A 26,116-nucleotide genomic window follows, 5' to 3' on the forward strand; every position below is an offset into this window, starting at 1 on the left:
ATGTTTCATAGTCTTATGTTTTCTCAGTATCAGATGTTGTGTACAATATTGGTATATGTTTGAATTTATTAAAGACAAACGGAACCACAGTGGGAGGTTCTTCACCTGAAAAACACTCCACAGAACCATTTAACGGCTTTGGCATAAATGTCGGCCATTATGAATTTTGTATATTACTCTGAGAGCTGCTCTGAGTGGAGGCTCAGGGTCTGTTTGCTAAAATAACTCTAACCCCCCAATGCCCTCATTTCAGTGATGACTCAGTGCGAGTCTGAGTGTCTGCTGTTTTCAGAGCAGCTCTCTCTCACACATTCAGTGTGATCCTGGTCACTTCTCTCAGAGATGAATAAACACACCCCTCTCTTACTCTGTCTCATAAATACATACACATTACTTGAGCAAGGAGTTCTTAACCTGGGGCTGTGGTCTCAATGTGCAGTCCTCCTGGAGTGGAGGACAGAGGTGTTGATTAATTCCATAATGCACATGATTAGTTATCCTGTGCAGACATCTCAGTCATCATTTCCCATTAAAAACAGAGTTTACACAAAATTCTATAGCATTCATTCATTCATTCATTATCTGTAACCCTTATCCGATTCAGGGTCGCGGTGGGTCCAGAGCCTACCTGGAATCATTGGGGAATACACCCTGGAGGGGGCGCCAGTCCTTCACAGGGCAACACAGACACACACATTCACTCACACCTACGGACACTTATTTTGAGTCGCCAATCCACTTACCAACGTGTGTTTTTGGACCGTTTTTGGAGGAAACTGGAGCACCCGGAGGAAACCCACGCAGACACAGAGAGAACACACCACTCTCCTCACAGACAGTCACCCAGAGGAAACCCACGCAGACACAGGGAGAACACACCACACTTCTCACAGACAGTCACCCGGAGGAAACCCACGCAGACACAGGGAGAACACACCACACTTCTCACAGACAGTCACCCGGAGGAAACCCGCACAGACACAGAGAGAACACACCACACTCCTCACAGACAGTCACCCGGAGGAAACCCGTGCAGACACAGAGAGAACACACCACACTCCTCACAGACAGTCACCCGGAGGAAACCCGCGCAGACACAGGGAGAACACACCACACTCCTCACAGCCAGTCACCCAGAGCGGGAATTGAACCCACAACCTCCAGGTCCCTGGAGCTGTGTGACTGCGACACTAACCTGCTGCACCACTGTGCCGCCCTTCTATAGCATTAAGAGGCAAAAATCTAAGTGAAACTAAACTGTATCTTCCAACTGTGGACTACTACTGCTTCACGAAATCTATGTTTCATTATGGTGAAGGTCTTGTGTATCAGATCTGACACTATTTTTCTGCCACAGCATCACAAATTGAATTGAATGGGGGGCAATGGAGGTTGTTGTCAGTTGTATTGTCAGTTGAGTTTTCTTATATACGCACCATCTTATTGCCTTCTTATCTGAAGTGTAAGGGGAAATGTAAATAATTTTTCACCTCAAAAAAGGGGTCACACTGTGAAAATGGTCAATTGCCCATGACCTAAGCCAGCATTTCTCAAAGTGTGGGCGCGAAGGTACTGCAGGTGGGGTGCAGAAAATCTGGAGAAATGAGCATTTCTTTATTAATGCCTCTATTTTGCCTATAAAGCGTACTCAGTAAAAAGCACTCAATCGCAATGGATTCTTTAATAGCCCTTAAACATAGAAAAGAACACTAGATAGGACACCAGAAAAAAAAAACGTAGCTCGCCTGGAACCAAAATATACTTTTATTTGCAAACTTTTACTTAGAAAATGCACCACTGAGATTAACGGGTTTTGGCAGCGAGTGGGAGAAGGTGGGTCTTCTTTCAGCATTCGTTAAAGCGCCTGTTCAAATATAAACCTGCTCCAATCATCAGCTTCACCGTCAGAGTCTGGTTTATAACATTAGCTTTTACCAGCTCTGGGCTTGAGGTCAATAACGAGAGCACAACAGATTACAGTGACGGATAATTACAGTTATGAAAGCCTTGGCTCCTTTTTGCACAGATTGAAAAGTGAGAACCTGAAGCACAGTTTGAAATGTTAAACTTCCTGTATTTTTGAATGTTTGAACATTGCTGTTAATGTTGTCTCTGGTGTTATAAAGTTAAGCTACTGATTTAGAGATAGAAGTTGATGTTACTTGAATAAATTAGAGAATGGTAAACTTGCATGTGTATTATATTAACATTTTTTGGGGGCGATATGGGACAGGTGGGGCGTGCAAATGATAGAAAAAGTTTAAGAAACCACTGACCTAAGCCCATTGCTTAGTGTTCTATGGTGTGATGGAGCTCTGTCCTACACATTAGCAATGAGTTGGAGTGCTGTATTTCATCCATAAACATCCAACATCAGAATCTGACAACAGTCTCATTTTTTACAGAAAGATGTGCATGTATCTAGAATATTTTGACCATATCCAATATATATCATAAATACGTAACGGTTGTCTCACACATACACACAAACATACACACACATACCTATTTAATGTGATAATACAAACAAATGTTCACCAGTCTTTGTTGTCCTTGCTTGACCCAGATGTGCTGGTTCCCATCGGAAGCTATTAGCACAAATAGCAGAAGAGGAATTACAGGTCCTCCACTGTGTAATTATCAACCAGTGTGTGTGTGTGTGTGTGTGTGTGTGTGTGTGTGTGTGTATGTCTTTCCTCACCGACCAAATTGAAAATTGAGAATTCCACTTCCTCTGAAACTCAAGCCCATTGTATGTGTAGCACATTTCATACAGAGATGTGATTCAATTTGTTTTAAAATGTAAAAACCTCTCAAAAACATGAGATTAAAAAAAAATTCTTAGCTGAAATTAAAAAAGAAGTAAAGTTCAAAAAGAAAGCAGGGGAAAGGATGTTCGCTTGTAGCTGCTGCTAAAAGAAAACCCTGAAGACCCTCACTTTCATGTGTCTGGCAGCTCGGAGCAAGGATTAAGGGGCTTGAAATGAGGGGAGTAAATTAAGGGATATCAAAGAGCTTGATCTGCTTAGGTTAATTATTCATTCACCTGAAGCCATTTCACTCAATAAAAAGCTAAATATAAGAGAAAAGGATGGACATAATGTATTCCTGTCACATGGGCAGAAATGAAAAGGTGAGTAGATTTGGCGTGTGTGTGTGTGTGTGTGTGTGTGTGTGTGTAGAACTGCAGACAGGTTTGGTTCAGTGTCAGGACATTAGATGAAATGCCACAGACAGAGGTGACAAGTGTACACACACATCACACTGCACCAGTCCACAGAAGGAAATAACTCTCTCTCTCTCTCCTTTTTTCCTTGAGTTTAGAAAATAATCAGAGTTGATCAGTGATTCAAAATATGAGTCCGATTTCATTCTACCTGTGACGAAGGGAAACATGTCATGTGTGACAGCTTTAATATTTTCTCCTTTCTGATATTCACTACTAATATGCATCATAGGGAAAGCAAAACAACACCTCTAACCAGACATGCCTCAGACTACATCATCCAACCCATTACAGTGAGGATCAGAGCTTTAACATTTTCTCTTTTTTGTGGAGAATGTTTGCTAGGTGTGTGTTTATAGCATGGGTCCCCAGTCTTATCCACAAAGGGCCAGTGCGGCTGCGGGTTTTCCTTCTCATTAAGCAGGAGCACACCTGATTCTAATGGTTTAATCAACTAGTCTCAGTCTCTAAGCAGTTATACAGGGTGTGCTCCTGTTGGGTTGGAAAGAAAATCTGCAAACCCACCGGCCCTTTGTGGATAAGACTGGTGACCCATAGTTTATAGTTTTACTTTTTTTTTTTTTTACATGATAATGTGCTTATTTCTAGCTGAAACAGCTTCTCTATTACACTTACTCTCCTTCTCCCATGTGATTACAGCTGTCTGCAGAGGTTTGCAAACCCTTGGACAAATGTTTTGATAACAATAATTGTAACATCCTCTACAGCAAAGCAACTTAATACAGCATTTACCAGCAAGAACCCCGCCCCCCCAAAAAAAACCAAATCCAATGCATACTATTCATTCATTCATTATCTGTAACCCTTATCCAGTTCAGGGTCACGGTGGGTCCAGAGCCTACCTGGAATCATTGGGCGCAATGCAGGAATACACCCTGGAGGGGGCGCCAGTCCTTGACAGGGCAACACACAAACTCACACACACACTCCTACGGACACTCTTGAGTCACCAATCCACCTACCAACGTGTGTTTTTGGACTGTGGGAGGAAACCCACGCAGACACAGGGAGAACACACCACACTCCTCACATACAGTCACCCGGAGCGGGAATCAAACCCACACCCGCCCTCAATGCATACTACAGTATCAAATTTAAAATCTCAGGGCAGACACTGAGTATGTGTGGTGTGTCCAGCGGAAAGTATCTCACATGTATCTGAGCTCAGATTCTCTTCGCACAAGGACGTCTCGTATCCTCTCGATTTTGAACAGCTCCCCCTCAATGTCGTCAACAGTGATGGTTGAGTCAGCCATAGAGACAATGTCTTCTTCATCTGTGAGAGAGGGAGAAGGAGAAAGCAAGTTTACATCAGTCTACACAAAGACCTACACTAATCTTCTAAGGGTGGGAAGCACTTGTCATATTCATTCAGTACTACACTATTAATGTGTAAATATGATTATCATACACGTTTTATTTTCTTGCTGGGATCCAATATTAAACAACAAATCATTTCACTGTGTACGGCCTGAAGGTATGTGCTTTGGCAAATCAACAGTGCAATGAGATTTGAGACTGAACTGATGGCTATGATTAAGCACTTTATTGAATGTGTTTATGTTCCAGTGCTGAAATCAAGGTCTTCTGTGGGTAACACTTTAAATTACAGTCCACTAATTACTGGGTAAGTACAGAGTAAGCACCTGTGAAGTAAGCCGTAAGATAAATTAAGCACTGAGTATGAGAATAGATGTATACTTTTATTAACAGGAATATTACAAATATTTAAAAATAAAGCATGTATCTACAATTCTGAACCTTTTGGAATACCAGCATATGTATAGTTTAGTATCTTGTACTTTCCTGTAACATAGGCAGTGCAGTGTAACTTCCTGTCTGTTTTCCTCACCATGGCTCTGGTTGTTGTGCTTGTCTCTGCGCTAGTCTCACCTTAGCTCCGCCCTCTCGTTAGTGTCTCCTTTGTAGTCCTGCCCTTTCGTTATTGTCCCCAGGTGTTCCTTGTCAGTGCTCTGTGTATATAGTCCCTTTGTTTTAGTGTTCCCTTGTCGGTTCTAGTGTGTGTAGATGTGTGTTTCTCTTTCTCTGCGTCTCCCATGTCTACCCCTGTTCTCAGTTGTCTGTCTGTTCCTGTTTCGTTCATGTAGTAAGTTTGTGAAACTTCTTGGTTTTGGTCCTGTTAAATAAAAGATTCCTTGCGTTTACGTCCACCTCCCTTGTCTGTCCTGCCCAACCGTGACATGCAGTAATTAAGGGTAAGTTACAGGAAAGTACTGGGTACTAAGCTGTACTAACATAACACTATCGTACCCATGTGAGCAGAAGAGGAACACCCATTTCCTCACTAGTAATCTATGTACATATAATGCCCCAATACAGATAAGAGTGTTAAATATCTCCTAAGTATGTGATGATGATTATTTTGGTAAATGACGTCCTGAACCTAATGAGTACAAAGCACCGTGAAACTCTGCTAGTGCCTGTAATGACAGTAGCTGACCATGTCCTTCTCTATATGTGCACTGTAAATCATTTTAAAGGATCTATAATTACATTCAGAACTAGAGTGAATTGAAAATAGTAATGACATTAACAGTCACTTGCTTAAACTGTCACTTTTAAATCAATTATGTAATCTATAATTATGCAGTACAAGGGGTTTGGAACCTCGTTACGTGCCTTATTTGTAAAATTTTGTAAGAATTTCCAGTAATTTCCACATATTTCTACAATCCTACCCTTTATTTACTCTGTACTTACATTTTCTCACACCTTACTTAATAGGGACTTACATTTTATCGCCTTTTTGTAAAATGTTTGTAAGATACCTAGTAATAACTTTCTAGGTATCTTAATTAACAGGTACATACTCTGCATTTCCCCAGTAATTAGCGGGCTGTAATTTAAAGTGTTACCCTTCTATGGACAGTGTTATTCTGAATCACTGAAGTAGTCAATGTGGCCCCTCTTTCTCTCCACTTTGGGCATCGGTCTACTGTTGAAGACCAGTGGCATTCCAACAGCAACCTGTCCTCACTGCTTAATACATCCCCACGGAAACAAGCAGAAAGTTACTATTGGTTCCACTGTATGCATTGCCTTCTCCTATAATTCAGTCTGCAGGTGGAGGGGGTAAAGATATTCAAAGATCACTCCTTTAAAAAGAGACAGTTTAACATTTTAACACAGAACAGTGAGTGTATGTTATGTACAAGTGTACAGTACTGTGCGAAACTCAGAGACCACCCGTCAGTAATGAATTTCTAAGCAAAAAGGCCATTAATGTCAAGTGATTCAATTTTCAGCGACAGAAACCCTACATCTAACTGACAGGCTTGATATAATACCACATTTGTTCGGTAATTAATGTGTCCACTTTATTCATCATATTCCTACAGTTTCTATTCTTTTCAGAAGACTTGCTGAATATAAAACATTTTAGAAACGTGTTCATTTTCAGCTTCTCACAGTCCAAGTCACTCCAAACACTTGGGCCATGGGCAGCCAGTCCATTATATTGTAATCGTATATAATATATTTTTAAATTTATTAATAGTTTCTTAAACTCCACCTCTTTTCAGACTGACAGTGTGCAGCTGGTTCAGTGGAAGAATGGATCTCAAAGATGAACGTTTGAATTGTTGTTGATCTGATGGTGAGTTTTGGTAGTCTGCCAGGTCTTGTTTGTTTTTTAACATACGTGTTGTATGTTCATGTAGTGCACAATTAAATGAATGAACAGCTAAATCCAATGTGGCGAAGTATCAAAGTCTATCCTTATTTCGTTAAAGCAAACACTCCAGCAATTTTCAGCCTAATCACTATCTATTGCCTCTGTACCACACGAGCAGTTACCATGGACAATAATGTTGACTCATTTCAATGTAATCAGTAAAAGAACAACAAACCTATTGACTCCAAACACAGGATAGAAGCTAATGAGCACATGATGTACCATCTGCCTACTGGATTACATGGTGGTAATAGAGCCAGGGATCACGATATTGACAACACAAATGTACCCAGTTTATTTACTGTTCAAACGACCAAAGGAACCAACACATGGGTTCTGAGTTTTTATGTGTAACGTTTGTAATGGTAAAACAGAGGATTTCTTTGGGGAGTATTTGATTGTTTGCATGTATCCCTCTACCAAATTTTAATAGCATGTGCTTGGACAGACTTTGTTGCAGATATTAAGATCACCCAGCTTCTGAAAGTAGTAAAGGGAGCTTTTAAATGCAATGTAATGTGATCGCTTACCCAGGGATGGGTTAAAACCAAGGAACCCTGAGTGAGCTACTAGTGGAGTAGTTCATTAATGGACTAAATTCAACTAAAAAATAAAAAGGAACAAATTAAAGAAGGAAAAGACAACTAAATAGGCGAAGATGCCAAACCAAAAGATTTGAGAAAAGAAGACACGTAATAAGTTTAGAAACCTTTTCACAGGAAAGAGACCCAGGAGAACACTCTAGGGACTTTACCAAAATCACCGGCTAGGCTTGTGTGGCACTCTTGAAAAGAGAAGCCCAAGACTGAGCACTGAGGTGTGTGTTGGCTTTCCTTAAGTACGAGACAAACAGGTGCTGCTGATTTCTCTTAACTAAGGTGTGTTGGCTCCATGTCTCCCTCTGTTGGCTGGGGTTGGCCTAGTGGGCAACCGGGCCCCTGTCTGAACCCATATAGTAAAGTATTGAATTCCCATTCAACTGGCTTTCCACAATTATCCAACTTTTCTAAAAATGGTGTTGTGATCTGCACAGTTTAAAAAGATCTTTGATATCAGTGATGCACAGTAATATCACTGGCAGATATTTGCATGAAAAAGGGCATTTTAACCCATTGTTTATTACCCAATCTTTTGTTATTTCAATTTCCTACCAGCAACTAGTTTTCCTTTAATCACAGATTAATAAATAAATGGGTAAGATGGAGGCTAGGATGTGTTTCCTCTGAGCCATGTGAAGCCACACACAGCTTCTTTTAAAATTACTGTAATTGGACAGCTCCGCATTCACTCATTCATCTTCTGTAACTTCTTATCCAGTCCAGGATGGGTTCAGAACCCAGCTGGAAGAACTGGGCACAAGGCAGGAACACACCCTGGATGAGGTGATAATCCATCAAAGGGCAGCACATACTCACACATTCAATAAAATAAATAGAAAAAAAGAAAGCGATAATCTAAATAGCGTTTTGATATATTGTCCCACCCCTCGTCAGTTTGGACTCTTTCTACTGCAGTATTTCATAATAAAGTTTAACATAAACTAAAAGGGCAGCTATGTAAATAAATAAATAAAGATTTGATGCAAGGTGTTGGTACAACTCCAATAATTCCGCTGGCAGATAAACACGAAAAACACTGGATATCAGCATTAAGTCACAATTTATATATTGCTTCATCTCTGCTCTCAGTACATTCTACATGAGGCAGACACAAAGCAAAAAAACCACAGCCTTTTACTCGGAAGGACTCTGAGGAAGCGAATAATAGAAACCAACAGGTGTGCGCTCCTCGCCTGGAGACTTGAACATCCCTATACAGCTGCTGTTTCTCCCTCTCTTCCTCTCTCTCTGCTCCTTTTCTTGCTCTCTTTCTCATTAAAGCTAGAAGCCATGAGTCATCTTGCAGCTCCACACTGTGATTGGCTTTTAATTGCTTGACCTTGTCAGAGAAGCGAAGATTCTGAGCAAACCGCTGCAATATCACTGGGGAAAAGAGAGGAAGGAAGAATGGGATCGAAAACAAGGTTAATAACATAAAAAGATAAGCCTTCGCCACTGCTAGATTCTCAGGTCATTTGTGCGTGTGCATGGATTTGCATGTGTTGTGCCACACTGTCATTTCTGGCTTGTGCTTCTGAAATTGCTCCTGACAGGCTGATTTCTCCCTGTCCCTCCATTTATCGATAATTTCAATCCATTTCCTCACACCTTCAGCACTGTGCAAAAGCCAGAGGACACACACCATTCTTCTTTCATTTTATTTCTGAACAAAATGGCCATTAAAGTAAATGTTATTCATATTTGGGAGAGATGTCTGAATAGTTTAAAAAATAGATTTTAATAAAATCATTAAAGGATATTGAAAAAAAAGACCTGTGTTGGTAAGATTCATGGGTCATTTATTAGACGTGATTTATCCAGTGTATTTGTACGTGTGCATGCATTTGCATGCGTTGTCCTATGCTGTCAGTTCTGGTTGGCGCTTGTGAAATTGCTCTTGACAGGCTGAGTCCTCTCTGTCACTCTGTTTATCAGAGGTGAAGCTCTGAGCATGCTCTGTTCTGCTCACTACACTATACTACACACTCCACCACTGCTGCTCACGTCCATTCCCCTGTCCATCACAGGAGCCTTTATTCTGAGAGAGGAAGAGAGAGTGAGACAGAGAGAGAGATGGAGAGAGTGAGAGAGAAATAGCTCTGGACACTAATTCGCAAGCGTGCTTGAGGTTTTAGAGCCATTAAAAACATCTTTTAGTTACTTTCCAGACATACTGGCCAGTTTTTCATTTATTTCCTAAGACATTAGATAGAAGATGGGCAACACAGTGGTGCAACTGGTATTGTCACTGTCACACAGTGTGGTGTGTTCTCCCTGTGTCCGTGTGGGTTTCCTCTGGGTGCTCCCGTTTCCTCCCATAGTTGAAAAGAAACATGTTGGTAGGTCAAAAGTGTTGAGTGAATGTGTGAGTTTGTGTCACTCTGCAAAGGACTGGTGCCCACTCCAGGGTGTGTTTTTTGGGAAACTGAAATAATGGAAAATAAACAACTTTAAAATCATTGTGATGCTTCACTGACCTGCAATAGGGAGAATACAGCCTCTGTTCTCTCTACGTTGGGCTCAGAAATGCAGAAACAAGTGCAAGAAACAAAGGAAACCCCCTTCCTCCTACCTCCTGGTGAAGGACAGTGCTGTATATTGTATATTACACTCTGCAACTCTGGGAACCCAGAAACAATAATTCCAGATCTTACCTAATTTTCCTTTAATCTTATTAGAATGAATGCCCTGCCCAAACAATGGTAGAACACGGCCATTTTACATTCATACAGCTGCCCAGTAGATGGAGCTAAAGAGACAATCAATGGCTTAAATTGAAGTAGACAACTTACTCCACCACATCCCAATAAACTGGATAAAACCGCAGGGCTGAACTTCACTAAATTTCAGTAATGGATTTCAATGAAGATCTTAAAATGAATGGAGATGATTTTCCATCCTCCAATAAAAATAGGTGTTACTCTAAAACAAATAATTTAGAAACTTCAAATAACATTTGTTTGTCTAAGAGCTTTGAGCCCTTTGTATGGGAAGAGGGTCATGTGACACATTAAACTTATTGGGAATTTCACAAGAAAAAGCAATGGTGTGCTTGGTTTTAACCAGAGGCGATTGCTCTAAGTCTGCAAGTGAAGCTCAGCTTCCCCTAAAATGTCAAAAAATAAGTGATCAAATATATACTGTTGTATGTACAGGTCAGTGAATAAATATTCACTACAACGCGCTCAACTTTTGTTCAGAATCAGCTTCTTATCACTGGTAAAGACGCGGCTTTCCTCTCAATCATTCCCGCAGCTTCACAGTGCTTTAAACAGTGAGGACACTGAGCGTCCACAGAGTTCAATAGCGAAGTGCAGCGAAACGAGACGAGTCATTGGATAAATGCTGGGCTTTGTCCCGCCCATCGGACGCTCAGCGTCTCTGGGGGTCTATGGGGCAGTGGGCTGGCCTCGGCTGGCCCGGACGCTCAGCTTCTGCATGATGATTGGATGATCTGTCTGAGGCTGAATCCCTTTTTGATTGACAGCGAAATGAGCGAATCAGCGATCCTTTGGTGTAAAGATCCGTGGGAGCATTACATTTTCATTCTGTTCTGAGTTGAACCGGAGACTTTCTTAAACCTTTTAGCGGCATTTTCTTTGTTAAAAACGACTAGCGACGAATCGAGCTTCTATTTCTGGTGGGTTTTTTGTAGCTGCTTGTGTTTGGAGACTGACTTCTATCACTCTTTCTGACTTCTATCACAGTTTCTGTCCAGCGGGTGCTGCTGAGCCCCTCCACCGTCACAAAGCACTCACAGGCGGACACACTTCACATGGGCCGAGGCCGTTTAAGCAGCCTAGCTCTGCTGGCCATTGAGAGGACACTAGTCAAGTCCCTGGAAAAGACGCCTTGTTGGTACGACAGGGTCACAGATCATTTTGTTGAAAAGGAACGGAGGGTAGAATTTACGTATAAATAAACCCACACATTTTATGATGTAGGCCGAAATTGAGCTTCCCCTCCTTGAAAGACCAGCATCCGCCACTGGTTTTAACGTAACTGTATTCTTTCATGAGTTATTTACAAGTTTCTGACCACTTATAAAATGTGTTCAAAGTGCTGCCCATTGTGTTGGATTGTCAATGCAGTCCTCTTCTCCCACTCTTCACACACTGATAGCAACACCACAGGAGAAATGCTAGCACAGGCTTCCAGTATCCGTAGTTTCAGGTGCTTAACTTGTAAATAACTCATGAAAGAATTAAGTTAACAATAAGTTTGATGTGTCACATGACCCTCTTCCCATTGAAAAGACAAAAGTTGGATCCAAAATGGCCGACTTCAAAATGGCCGTCATGGTCACCACCATCTTGAAAAGTTTCCCCCCTCCCATATACTAATGTGCCACAAACATGAAGTTAATATCACCAACCATTCTCACTTTATTAAGGTGTATCCATATAAATGGCCCACACTGTAGATAATTTTTATTTATTTATTGACTTTTTGATATGTTCATTCATTGTCTGAAACCACTTATACAGTTCAGGGTCGAGGTGGCTATGCCATAATCGATGGTTCTATCAGTAATTTATAAGCATCACGGTGCAAAAATATTAAAGTATGACAATGCAGATTTTTTAATGTAGGTTTTAAAGAGTTAAATGACAACATCTTGAAACTGACTAATTAGGGGTCTGTTTTAGTGAGTTTTGATTGATATTTTTTAAGTTATAACAGCAGGTAGGGATTTATTTTAAAAACCTTTCCATTTGAAATTAATGCAGCTGGTAATAATATTGTGCTGTCATTAACAGTGATTAGAAATTTTCATCTCTCTTGTTTTACCCCACATTGCAGCTAAAAACAACCCAGACAGCGAGCATATATCAGTGCACTGTCATAAAAAGGCTGTCACATCACTGACTGTAGACCACTGCTGGTCCACTATCGGACCCCTCAGATTACTGTCCTGTACCGGATAGAACTCATTTACAATCTCCTCACACAGATTTTACATTCACAGAGACTTTTATTCTGGAAAACACACTAATACAAATATTACCAACAACTCTGAGAGATATAATAATGAGTGTAAGACTGATATAAAATGATTAAATGATAAAAATGATGACACTGTGCTGGATTTAAATTATTTACTAATCTTATTTATAAAGAATAACAAAAAGAACCTAATGAAGGGGAAAAATGTAAATTGAACTGTGAATGGAAAAGTGCTAAAATGTGGCATTTTGTCTAAAATTCTGTTTAATCAGCAGTGGTCCGTCCAGAAAACACTGTGTAAAACACTAGTGGACCTCCAACTTTGTCCTCAGTGGGTCAGCAGTGGTCCGTCCAGAAAACACTGTGTAAAACACTAGTGGACCTCCAACTTTGTCCTCAGTGGGTCAGCAGTGGTCCGTCCAGAAAACACTGTGTAAAACACTAGTGGACCTCCAACTTTGTCCTCAGTGGGTCAACAGTGGTCCGCCATTTCCTTGCTCTCAGAGAACATCCCTTATATAACTGTGACACCTTAATTTTCATTTGCTAATTTTTAATTTTTAAAATTTAATAATTTTTAATAATAATAATAATAATTATTATTATTATTAAAAACAAACAGTTCCAGATAGGACAGATGCTGCATCACCTGAACTGCAGACTGCACATGGCTCTAAAGACCCGCTCAGTGTCTTAAGCAACCACACACACACACACACACACACACACACACACGAACAGTCAACTCTGTGTGAGTCATAGTACCTGAGAGACCCTCACACAGTCAGCCGTACATTAAGTCGTTCTACACACACACACACACACGGCTGCCGTTATAGCATCGTTATAGCATGCATAAACTAACTGAAAAGACTGAGGGGTAATGATGAAATTCATTAAGTGAACATTCACCCACTTTAAGATACATCAGTGTTCCCATTTTCTCAAATGCATCTCATTCAGCCAGACTCCATTTTCCAGAACGCTAAACCCCAAGCCCAAGGCTGTAGGCCAGTTTGCCCAAGTGCTTCATTTGGAACCACTTCAGTGGAGCAGCATAATGCTTATGAATGAGTATGACAGGAATAAACTTGTGAGCTGAATCCCCCTCAGAAAGCATTTTTACCCCACCCTGAAGCTTTGATATCAGCCCAGGCCTCCTGTCTCTGCTACCTCTCTCACATCATTAAAGTGCAACAATCTCCTCATGTGAGCGTGAAAGGAAATGGGATGCTCTGGAGCAGGTGCACATGAGCCTAACGTCAGCAAGCCCAATCCCAAGTGTTGGCCAAGGGGCTATAAGAGCCCCAGCACTGGGCTGTGTAGCAGTGGAAGTCACTGAAGCAGCACCATGCAATTCGTGTGGGATACAGTGGATTAGTGTCTGTGATCCAGAACTAATCCTCCAATATCAGTATCTGACCTCATTAAAGTCTGAGTGTTTGAATGCCATCAAATCCTTAAAGAAATGTTCCAATATCTAGTGTAAATCCTTCCTTAACGAAAACATGTTATTAACAGGTAAAGGGGGGGAGGACTCAGTCTCAGCCAAAACATTAAAATGGCCTTGTGTCTACATTCATTGTCCATTTCATCAGCCCCATCCTTTAAAAAAGGCTGACTTAGGTCTACAATTACAGACTGCTGTCAAGCTGTTCTTTAATGGTCAACGCCCCCTAAATGAAGTCGGTCTCTCTGAATATTTTGGTGTGTGTTTGTGGGTTTCCTCCGAGTGCTCTGTTTGCCTCCCACTATACACTTCATTTGGCTGTGCATAGGTTAGTGTGTGATGCCCTGTGATTGACTGGCACCCTGCCTTTTGCCAATTGAATCCAGGTTGGCTCCAGACCCCACCATGGCCCTGAACAGGATAAAGCAGTTATGGAGAATGTATAAATACAGCCAACAGTGTCCTGTGGAACGCGTCCTATGACCACATGACTGATTAGAGGACAGTCAACACAAAGTGTGCAGCAACAGATGAGCTGCTGTCTCTGACTTTACATCTACAAGGTGGACAAATGAGGTAGGTGTGGCCATCACTGTGGACAGTGAGAGGGCACAGTGTTTAAAAACTCCAGCAGCACTGCCTTGTCTGACCCACTTGTATCAGCCCTAGACACAATAACAAGTCTTTGATGCAGCTTCACCCTTAAAAATGACTCACATGAAAAGTAAGTACCTCTAAAGGCAATATGCTAATCAGCAAAGGGAATTTAATGACTCAGGAGGGAATAATGTGTATCATGTCCGTCATGTCTGTTTCACAACCCGTTTGGCTGTTTCTGTACCCGTTTGGAAGCTGTTTTGATCGCTCGGGTTTTCCTGTTTAATCGTTTCCATTGTTATTTCTATATTTATATCTGTTTTTATAACCTACTAACCATCCATAGATCTATCTTTTAGATTGTCTCCGCAGGAATATTCATTACAGAGGCACTAAAACTGCCACCGGACCCTGGAGTAACGTTCTTGGTGTAAGTTACTAAAATTCCATGGCTACTACTGGCTGTTTTGCCTGCTCAGAGTGTGGCATGTTTAGTTTAACGCCCTTTTCCACCTCTAGCGATAAATATAGTGGTTGTATTTGTAGTAAGTGTCAGCTAGTTAGCTCTCTGGTGGATAAAGTGGACCAGCTAGAAGTGCGCATCCGGAGCTTATTATTGTTGAGGGATAAACAGCGAGATTCAGTGTTAGCAACTCCGGGTGCCTTAGGGAGAGTTAGCACCCCCACGGCTCCGGCGTTAGAGCCCTCACAGCGGAGTGAATGGGTGACGTCTCGGCGTCATAGCCGGAAAGCTAAGGCTGATGCTAACGCTGAGGCCAAAGCTAGCCCACCGGGACACCACGCTCCTCCGATTCGCGTGTCAAACAGGTTTGCCCTGCTCAGCGAAGCACCCGCTGAGGAGCCTGTTAAGAGTGCTCTGGTTATAGGAGACTCTATTGTTCGGCACGTGAAATTAGCTACTCCTTTAGGGGCGCCGGCAGTAACAGTTAGCTGTTTATCGGGAGCCAGAGCGCCGGATATTAGTGGCAACCTTAGACTGTTAGCTAATAGGAGATATTCGAGGGTAGTCATTCATGTAGGGGCCAATGATATTCGTCTGCGGCAGTCTGAGGTAACTAAGGGTAATATTACAGAGGTGATTAAACTGGCCCAGACGATGTCCGATGCCGTAATCTGCTCTGGCCCCATACCAATGCGGCGTGGCGACGAAGCTTACAGCAGACTTTGGGCGTTAAACTGCTGGATGTCCAAGTGGTGTTCCGAAAATCAAGTGGGCTTTATAGACAATTGGTTACGTTTTGAGGGCAAGCCTGGTCTTATAGGTAGGGATGGTATCCACCCCACGCGGGAGGGTGCTGCCTTACTTTCTTGCAGTATAGCACATAGTCTTTTAGTTAGTCGGCAGAGTAGTGTAGATAGCTGCTGACAATCCAGAGCCGGGACCAGGCCGCAGACAGACAGGCTAAACCGACCGTCTGCGAACTGTCTTGAGGCGTCACCCAGGTTCAACTGTATTGAGACTGTGTCTTTCCCCCGAACTAAATGTAAAAGTAGAAAAACAAAATCAGCCTGTTTCAGCAACCTAATCAATATTAAATCATACACAACACCTAGCAGCAACACCTCAGAACTAAAATTTGGGTTACTCAACATAAGATCACTAAACTCAAAAGCACTCATCGTAAATGATATTATAAGTGATCATAAATTCAATGTTTTCTGTCTCACGGAAACATGGGTTAAACCAAATGAATATTTAGCACTAAATGAAGCCACCCCCCTAGGCTATAATTATGCACATAGCCCAAGAATATCGGGCAAAGGAGGTGGAGTATGTGTAATTTACCAAAATACCCTAGAAATTAGTCTTAAACAATGTGACATCTTCTCTTCTTTTGAGGTTCTCTCCACTATTATTACAAATCCGGTCACAAAAAAGGACGCATTTTTATTATGCAACATTTACAGACCACCAGGGCCTTACTTAGAATTTCTGAAAGAATTCAGCGATTTTGCTACAAACCTAGCGGTGTGCAATCATAAAGTTATAATTGTAGGAGATTTCAATATCCATTTTGAGAAGGAAAGTGACCCACTAAAAAAGGCATTTACCTCAATCTTAGACTCTATTGGTATTACTCAAAATGTAACAGGGCCTACACACTACTGCAGCCACACTTTAGACTTAGTTCTGACACTAGGTCTTAACATTGACAAAATTAATATCTTACCGCAATCCTCAGCAATCTCCGATCATTACTTAATTTCATATGAGCTACGTTTTATCCATAATATATGTAAGAACCCTCGCTATTCTACAAGGCGTATAATAAAACCATCTACCGCCCTACAATTTATAGAAAACCTACCAGAACTATCGACCCCAGTTCCAACTCCATCAGACCCAATGGACCTAGATGTACTAACTGACTACCTAGAAAATACCTGTCGATCTACTTTAGAAAAGGTAGCACCACTTAAACATAAAAGTATAAGACAGAAAAAGCTCGCACCATGGTATAACGATAAGACCCGTACTTTAAAACAAACATTACGAAAACTAGAGCGGAAATGGCGATCAACCAAGCTTGAAGTGTTTCATTCTGCCTGGAAGGACAGCCTTATAGAGTATAAAAATGCCCTCACTAAAGCTCGCTCAGCATATCTGGCCTCGCTGATCTCCAATAATAAAAATAATCCGAGAGCACTGTTTAGTGTGTTTTCTAGAATTACAAAAAATCAAGCAGGTTCTGAACAACTAATTCCAGCAACTCTCACCAGTAAAGATTTTATGGACTTTTTTAATAATAAAATTGAGAATATTAGACAACAAACTCTAGCCACAGGATCAAATCCATCCTGGCTGCCACCCGATGTGAATGAAATAAAACATAATATAACTGTAAAAGAAAGACTTGAAACCTTTTTCCCACTCCCACAATTAGAACTAGAGAAGATTATCACCTCCGCAAACTGTACAACTTGCACACTTGACGCAATTCCCACAAAGTTGCTCAAAGAAGTACTACCAGCTATTATTGATCCTCTTTTAACTATAGTAAACTCATCGCTTAGTCTGGGCCATGTACCCAAAGCTTTTAAACTAGCAGTTATTAAACCTATGATCAAGAAACCAAATCTTGATGCTAGTACACTGTCTAATTACAGGCCTATTTCTAATTTGCCATTTCTGTCTAAGATCTTAGAAAGAGCTGTGGCCCAACAACTTAGTTCATATCTACATAAGAATCATATATATGAAAAATTCCAATCTGGATTCAGGCAACATCATAGTACAGAGACAGCTCTAGTCAAGATAACAAATGATCTTCTTCTTGCCTCTGATCAAGGCCACGTATCCCTGTTGGTGCTTCTTGACCTAAGCGCAGCCTTCGATACAATAGACCACAATATTCTCATAGAAAGGTTAGAAAACATGGTTGGAATCACAGGGACAGCCCTATTATGGTTCAAATCTTACTTAACGGAACGTTATCAATTCGTAAAAGTAAACAATCTAACTTCAAATTATTCTAAAGTAAGATTTGGAATTCCACAAGGCTCTATTTTAGGACCATTATTATTTACATTATACATGTTACCGCTAGGCACAGTTATAAGAAACCATGACATTAACTTTCACTGTTAAGCAGACGACACACAATTGTATATTTCAGCCAAGCCCGATGACAAACACAGATTAAAGAAAATAGAGGACTGTGTAAAAGACGTGAAAGGCTGGATGTTGCGTCACTTCCTCCTTCTAAACAGCAACAAAACAGAGGTCCTGCTTTTGGGTCCAAAAGTGACAAGAAATAAATTATCAGATTTAATTTTAAATCTCGCTGACTTTCCAGTTAAACCTGGTTCAGCAGCAAAAAATCTTGGTGTCATAATTGACCCGGATTTATCATTTGATCAACACATAGGTAGTATCACTAGGACAGCTTTTTTACATCTTCGCAATATTGCTAAGATTAGAAATGCCTTATCCCTCCAGGACGCAGAAACATTAGTACATGCCTTTATTACTTCAAGGCTTGACTACTGTAACGCACTACTGTCAGGATGCACCAGCAGCAATTTAAGAAAACTTCAACTAGTTCAAAATGCTGCAGCTAGGGTCCTCACTAAAACTAGAAAATTTGAACATATCAGCCCAGTTTTATCATCACTTCATTGGCTGCCTGTTAAATTCCGCATTGACTACAAAATTTTGTTATTAACATATAAAGCTCTACATGGGCTTGCTCCTGAATATCTTCAAGATACAATTTCCTATTATGAGCCTCCACGTTCACTCAGATCACAGAATACTGGATTTTTAAATGTTCCCAGAATTCAGAAGGCCTCAGCTGGGGGAAGAGCCTTTTCTTATAAAGCCCCCCAACTCTGGAATGATCTTCCAAAAAATGTTCGGGACTCAGACACAGTCGCAATCTTCAAATGTAGGCTAAAAACTCATTTGTTTAGTTTATCATTTGGTAGCTAATGCTCCCCCATAGATAAAGGCGGCAGATCCGGGGGGTCCATGGACACAGGGAATTATAGTAAACTGAGACGCTGGTGCTGTCGTCCCGCCGCTTCTCGCGATCACTCAGGTTTGTTGACGGTGGAGCGGAGGGATGCCAGTGTTTCAGGATGCTCCCGTGTCTGTGTGTCCTCCTGGTTCTCTCCTTTTAGTTAATGCTGTCATAGTCAGATCTGCCGGAGTCATTAGCCACACTCTGGAAATTTTTATATTTTCTACTTTACAAACACAAAACAGTTCAAAACTAATTCCATCCCTTTACATCTTTCCGAGTAAACGACTGCCCACCTGTCTGTCTGGACACTGATGGATGACTGTCGAGATCCTCCTCCACGCTTCAGACCAGCTGCCCACGCTCCAGCAACCACCAAGTGCCTTGAAGCTGTCCCTACACTGAAGTTCTCATGGACTACTATCATCACCAGTAGATTGACCAGAGGAGGATGGGTCACCCCTTGTGAGCCTTGGTTCCTCCCAAGGTTTCTTCCTCAGCTGGGGGAGTTTTTCCTTGCCACTGTCGCCCCTGGCTTGCTCACTTGAGGGTTTTACATTTGTCTTTACATTTCATGTCAAATCTTGTCTTACTGGAATTCTGTGAAGCTGCTTTGTGACAACATCAGTTGTGAAAAGCGCTATATAAATAAATTTGATTTGATTTTGATTTGATTCACGCCGTTACACTGACCCACAAGTGACTCACTTTGGTTGCACTCATTGGCGTAGGAACCGTGGGGGAGGGAGGGAGGGAGGGATGGGGGGACGTGTCCCCTGCAAAATTAGAAACAGCTGCATTTGTCCCCCCCAAAAAAATAATACCACAGGAGAAAAAACATGCTTTTTATTTTCTACTTTTATTTTGAAAGTGCACCACCGAGATTAACACGTTTTGGCAGTGAGTCAGACACAGGGTGGGTTTTCAGCCTTCGTTAAGGCGCCTGTTCAAATATAAAGCTGCTCTAATCATCAGCTTCACTGGCCACCGTCAGAGTCTGATTTACAAAGTTAGATTTTACCAGCTCTGGGCTTGAGGTCAATAACGAGAGCACAACAGATTACAATAACGGCTAATTACAATCATGAAAGCAGCTTGTATATAACTGTTAGGGAAACAGCATCTGAGAGTTCATTCATTCATTGTCTATAACTGCTTATCCAGTTCAGGGTTGTGGTGGGTACGGAGCCTACCCGGAATCACTGGGCACAGGGCAGGAAAACACACTTGAGGGGGAGCCAATCCTTCACGAGGTCACACACACACACACACACCCTACGGACATTTTTGAGTTGCCAATCCACCTACCAACGTGTGTTTTTAGACCCGGAGGAAACCCACACAGACACAGGGAGAACACACCACACTCCTCACAGACAGTCACCCGGAGGAAACCCACGCAGACACAGTGAGAAGACACCACACTCCTCACAGACAGTCACCCGGAGGAAACCCACGCAGACACAGAGAGAACACACCACACTCCTCACAGACAGTCACCCGGAGGAAACCACACAGACACAGGGAGAACACACCACACTCCTCACAGGCAGTCACCCAGAGGAAACCCACGCAGACACAGAGAGAACACACCACACTCCTCACAGACAGTCACCCGGAGGAAACCCACACAGACACAGGGAGAACACACCACACTCCTCACAGACAGTCACCCGGAGGAAACCCACGCAGACACAGAGAGAACACACCACACTCCTCACAGACAGTCACCCGGAGGAAACCACACAGACACAGGGAGAACACACCACACTCCTCACAGGCAGTCACCCGGAGGAAACCCACGCAGACACAGAGAGAACACACCACACTCCTCACAGACAGTCACCCGGAGGAAACCCACACAGACACAGAGAGAACACACCACACTCCTCACAGACAGTCACCTGGAGCAGCAAGTTAACATTGGCCTCTGGCTGTGTCCATACACACACACACACACACACCACATCATTAGGCTGGGGTTTTCAAGTATTTCTGCCAACAAAAATTAGTACCATGTTTGTTTTTTTGTAAATTGATCTTGTAATGGATTTGTCTAAGAATAACAGAAACACATTTTGAAGCTGACAATTGTTGTCAATAGTTACCTCTTTATTGTAATTCCTCAAATGCTATTCCACGTCACTACAAATGCAGTATTTACTGCCTTATCTACATAGGAATCAGCTTATAGCTATCTAACGTTTTGGGTATGGGGTAGGTCAAACTCACTCCTACGCCCTTGGTTTCACTAATCAAAAGAAGGACACCAATTTATTTGAGTGAGAGGGCATCATCCTGAAGCAGCGAAATGAACTCACGTAATCATGTTTCAGCAGCTGGGGACGCTAATAGCATTATCTGGGAAACAGAATTTGCATTTCCTCTAAAGGCAACTTAAAATGATGCCAGACCAACACCAGATAGGTGTGATTACTGTGCAAAAATCCATCCATCGCTAATTACATTTGCAGTGAACATGGTCATTAGTTACCAACTCTACCCTGTTTTAGGAGACTAGATATTACCACAAGGAAAGGAAATATAAAATACCCAACAAAAAGGATGGGAATGACAGTCTCAACACCGTGCAAGACCTGACAATTCCCCAAAACCTTCACTGTCAAAAAGCACTTATAGTTTTCAACATGTTTCACTTCTGCATTAGATCGGAGAAATCCACACAAGTTTCTGTCCATCCACTGTGAGAAAACACCCTGCAGATTGCTTAGAGAAACCTATCAGAATGGAAGCTTTATAAAAAATGCACTGGTGGAGCAGAATCACTGGAGTAGGAACACCTACCTTGTATCAACATTCACTGCACATTTGATCAGCTCCACTGACCATACAGGAGCTCCTTGTAGTTCTACAACTACAGACTAGCCCACCTGTTGCTCTGCATACTTTCTTATCCCCCATTTTAACCTGCTCATCAATTATAAGAACCCCGACCCCACCACCACCACCCCCAAGCCTCCGTGAACACTGACGTGGTGCTGTGTTCGTGTGTGTTGTGCTGGTACATTGGATCAGACACAGCAGGGCTACTGGAGTTTTTACAGCACTCCATCCAACAGCATCCCATGGGCGGCATCCTGTGTCCAGTGATAGCCTAGAGAACAACACAAACTGTGCAGCAACAGATGAGCTATACCCTCATCTACAAGGGGTATAACAGAGTGTGTCTAACAGAGTGGACAGTGAGGGGGGCACAGCGTTTAAAAACTCAAGCAGTGATAGTTGAGTGTATATTTAGATGCTGAAGCCTTGATACATATTTTCTGTTAAACAAATTCATTCATGCGTCTTCTGTAACAGCTTCATTACGATCACGGCTGTGGCGGGTCTGGAATAGTTGGACAAAAGGGAGGACCACTGTGGACAGGGCACCAGTCCATCACAGTGTAAAATACGTTAGCTCTTCTGTTTACATGCTACAGAAAACGAATAAATAAGGTCGCTATGAATGGAAATAACCAGTGAAATGTGGTCTCTGACTTTTGTACAATAGTGCAGAATATGCCATCTGTTGGGGGCTTCAGTTTATTTTGAAGAGAACTTTTAACAAGGTTTGCATTGTTGTCAGGGAAAATAATAGAATGATATTCAATTTTTCTCACATTGAATCTATTCAATACCAGCCTTCACTAGCCCTGGACATTACAAAATTAATGCGAACTGGACAAGAGAAGCCCAATGGTCAGCCCAGTCTTAAGTGGATTATCACTAATCCTCTGGTAATTAGCCCACATCTGGCCGTCTTAAATTAAGTGAAGCACGCACCCTCTCAGTAAACACATTACCCATATTACCAACCCCAGGTAAACCTCTACAAACATATCCTTGCATACAGAACACATTCCCGATACAATCTGTCTGAATGAGTAATGTCCCGTTAGTATGGGCCAGTGGTCAGTCTAATGGCCTACAGCTACAGCATTCTGCCTAGACATGGATCGGCCTCATGTTTCCTATGTTTATGAAGTACAGTTATGAGGCTAGGACATGTATTTTCACAGCTTTCCAGTGCACATCTAATATTAAAACCGATGCAATGGAAATTATGGACTGAAACCACACCTCAGGACACAAGTCAGCCTTTAAAAAACAAAACAAACCAATCTAGAAACTAATCCATACGTTCGTTTAGTGTAAACACATCGTTCTGATCAGGGTATAGGTACTTTTTGGAATCATGGGGAGTAAGGCGGGGGAAAGGCACCCTGCACAGGGCACCAGTCCATTACAGGGCATCACACACTCAACCAGTGACTCATACCCAAGGAAAACCGAGCACAGCTGGTACAAGTGGATCAGGCACAACAGTGCTGCTGGAGCTTTTTCCTCTCACTGTCCACTCTGCTAGACAAACCTCCCTCACTGGTCTAACTTTGTTGGCTGGATGTTTTGGTTTGGTGGACAGAAAAAGCAGAAACATAATAACTAGACTGCATTGGCCCTGATGAGCAAAGAGCAAACACAGTATGCAGAGCAACAGATGAACTACAGTCTGTGAGTGTAGAACTACAAAGTGCTCTTGTAGAATCAGTGGAGCTGGCGTAATCTTCAGACTCAGGCTCCAAGAACATACATTGTTTGGACGGCTGTCCACAGGGAAGAATTTACACAAGATGTTGAAACATTTCTGTGAAAATTTGATGGCATTCAGCCAAACAAAGCCAAAGTGTGGCACAATTCCCCTGCTTCAAATACATCCCATTGCATTTCTTGTTTTTCTAAGGAGGCTGTGTGTGTGTGTGTGTGCCTGTCTACAAACTTTCGGTCATATAGTGCAGACCAAATCGAAAATGTGAGAGATGTGGACACTGCTGCTGGGGTTGATTCACTTCTCACGCGCGCTACAGTTATAGTTCTCAAAAGCTAATGAGCATCACTCAATTCACCTCAACTTCAGAGCCGCTCTCACCTGCTTTACCTGCGCCCTCCGCCGCCTGCGCGCTCTCCACGGAGCCGTACTGCTTCACTGCTCTCCTCGCTTTCTCCATTCCGCTCAGCACTGCTTCTCAGCGCCCACCGTCCACTGCCTGAACACTCGCTTTACTCTTACTCTCAGAAACGGAGCTCTGGAGAACAGGGTTAATACAATACCCCTCTGTGTCCACTGCGCATCTGCACCTCCACACTCAGAGAGAGAGAGAGAGAGAGAGAGAGAGAGAGAGAGAGAGAGAGAGAGAGAGCTGAGAGAGAGAGAGAGAGCTGAGAGAGGGAGAGAGCTGAGAGAGGGAGAGAGCTGAGAGAGAGCTGAGAGAGGGAGAGAGCTGAGAGAGGGAGAGAGAGAGAGAGAGAGCTGAGAGAGAGAGAGAGAGCTGAGAGAGAGGAGAGAGAGAGAGCTGAGAGAGAGGAGAGAGAGAGAGCTGAGAGAGAGGAGAGAGAGAGAGCTGAGAGAGAGGAGAGAACCCCGATTGATGAATGGGCTCCACTCGCCTGAAAAACGCCACCTCGTGAGAAACACGGAAAATGCAGCCAATAAAAACAGCGCTGACTTACGGGTTATGACTCAGAGGGTTTAAAGGGACACTAGGTGATATTTTGTTATACTTCACTGACGTGTAATAAAGAGAATACGGTCAGTCTTTCCTACTCGTGGCTCAGCATTGGAGAAAGAGAACTATGTAACTTCAGAAGGAGGGTAGCAGAGACAGCGAGCACATATCGGTCCACTGTCATTAAAAGTCTGTCACACCACTGACTGTAGACCACTGCTGGACCACCATCGGACCCCTCAGATTACTGTCCTGTACCGGATAGAACTCATTTATAATCTCCTCACACAGATTTTACATTCACAGAGACTTTTATTCTGGAAAACACACTAATACAAACATTACCAACAACTCTGAGAGATATAATAATGAGTGTAAGACTGATATAAAATGATTAAATGATAAAAATGATGACACTGTGCTGATTAAAATTGTTTACTAATCTTATTTATAAAGAATAACAAAAAGAACCTAATGAAGGAGAAAAATGTAAATTGGACTGTGAATGGAAAAGTGCTAAAATGTGGCATTTTGTCTAAAATTCTGATTAATCAACAGTGGTCCGCCCAGAAAACACTGTGTAAAACACTAGTGGACCTCCAACTTTGTCCTCAGTGGGTCAACAGTGGTCCACCCAGAAAACACTGTGTAAAACACTAGTGGACCTCCAACTTTGTCCTCAGTGGGTCAGCAGTGGTCCGTCCAGAAAACACTGTGTAAAACACTAGTGGACCTCCAACTTTGTCCTCAGTGGGTCAGCAGTGGTCCACCCAGAAAACACTGTGTAAAACACTAGTGGACCTCCAACTTTGTCCTCAGGGGGTCAACAGTGGTCCGCCCAGAAAACACTGTGTAAAACACTAGTGGACCTCCAACTTTGTCCTCAGTGGGTCAACAGTGGTCCACCCAGAAAACACTGTGTAAAACACTAGTGGACCTCCAACTTTGTCCTCAGTGGGTCAACAGTGGTCCACCCAGAAAACACTGTGTAAAACACTAGTGGACCTCCAACTTTGTCCTCAGTGGGTCAACAGTGGTCCACCCAGAAAACACTGTGTAAAACACTAGTGGACCTCCAACTTTGTCCTCAGTGGGTCAACAGTGGTCCGCCCAGAAAACACTGTGTAAAACACTAGTGGACCTCCAACTTTGTCCTCAGTGGGTCAACAGTGGTCCACCCAGAAAACGCTGTGTAAAACACTAGTGGACCTCCAACTTTGTCCTCAGGGGGTCAACAGTGGTCCGCCCAGAAAACACTGTGTAAAACACTAGTGGACCTCCAACTTTGTCCTCAGTGGGTCAACAGTGGTCCACCCAGAAAACACTGTGTAAAACACTAGTGGACCTCCAACTTTGTCCTCAGTGGATCAACAGTGGTCCGTCCAGAAAACACTGTGTAAAACACTAGTGGACCTCCAACTTTGTCCTCAGTGGGTCAACAGTGGTCCACCCAGAAAACACTGTGTAAAACACTAGTGGACCTCCAACTTTGTCCTCAGTGGGTCAACAGTGGTCCGCCCAGAAAACACTGTGTAAAACACTAGTGGACCTCCAACTTTGTCCTCAGTGGGTCAACAGTGGTCCACCCAGA

The 26,116-nt window shown here is 42.5% G+C and overlaps 2 protein-coding genes across 2 annotated transcripts in view; one reads left to right on the forward strand and one right to left on the reverse strand.

The window, feature by feature from the left end:
• Positions 1-24,084, reverse strand: part of zgc:171844 (uncharacterized protein LOC100151763 homolog) — a 36,190-nt gene extending 12,106 nt beyond the window's left edge. The window contains exons 1-2 of the mRNA XM_066642760.1: positions 23,949-24,084; positions 4,400-4,523 (exon numbers count right to left, since the gene is read on the reverse strand). Of these exons, the coding sequence (XP_066498857.1) occupies positions 4,400-4,523; positions 23,949-24,027 (203 nt within the window). The 5' untranslated portion in view covers positions 24,028-24,084. The remainder of the gene's footprint in view (positions 1-4,399; positions 4,524-23,948) is intronic.
• LOC136664332 (uncharacterized) lies at positions 14,379-16,301 on the forward strand. The gene is made up of 2 exons (XM_066641465.1): positions 14,379-14,513; positions 14,907-16,301. Exon 2 carries the CDS (start codon positions 14,983-14,985, stop codon positions 15,919-15,921), a length of 939 nt encoding a protein of 312 aa, XP_066497562.1. The 5' UTR covers positions 14,379-14,513; positions 14,907-14,982; the 3' UTR covers positions 15,922-16,301.
• Positions 24,085-26,116: the final 2,032 nt, after the last annotated feature.

This window comes from Hoplias malabaricus, chromosome 13 (genome assembly GCF_029633855.1).
Source record: "Hoplias malabaricus isolate fHopMal1 chromosome 13, fHopMal1.hap1, whole genome shotgun sequence".
Lineage (NCBI taxonomy): Eukaryota > Metazoa > Chordata > Actinopteri > Characiformes > Erythrinidae > Hoplias > Hoplias malabaricus.

What these genes read in the sequence shown, in the direction of transcription:
- LOC136664332 (XM_066641465.1), top strand. Translation starts at nt 14,983, where the DNA reads ATGGCTACTACTGGCTGTTTTGCCTGCTCAGAGTGTGGCATGTTTAGT.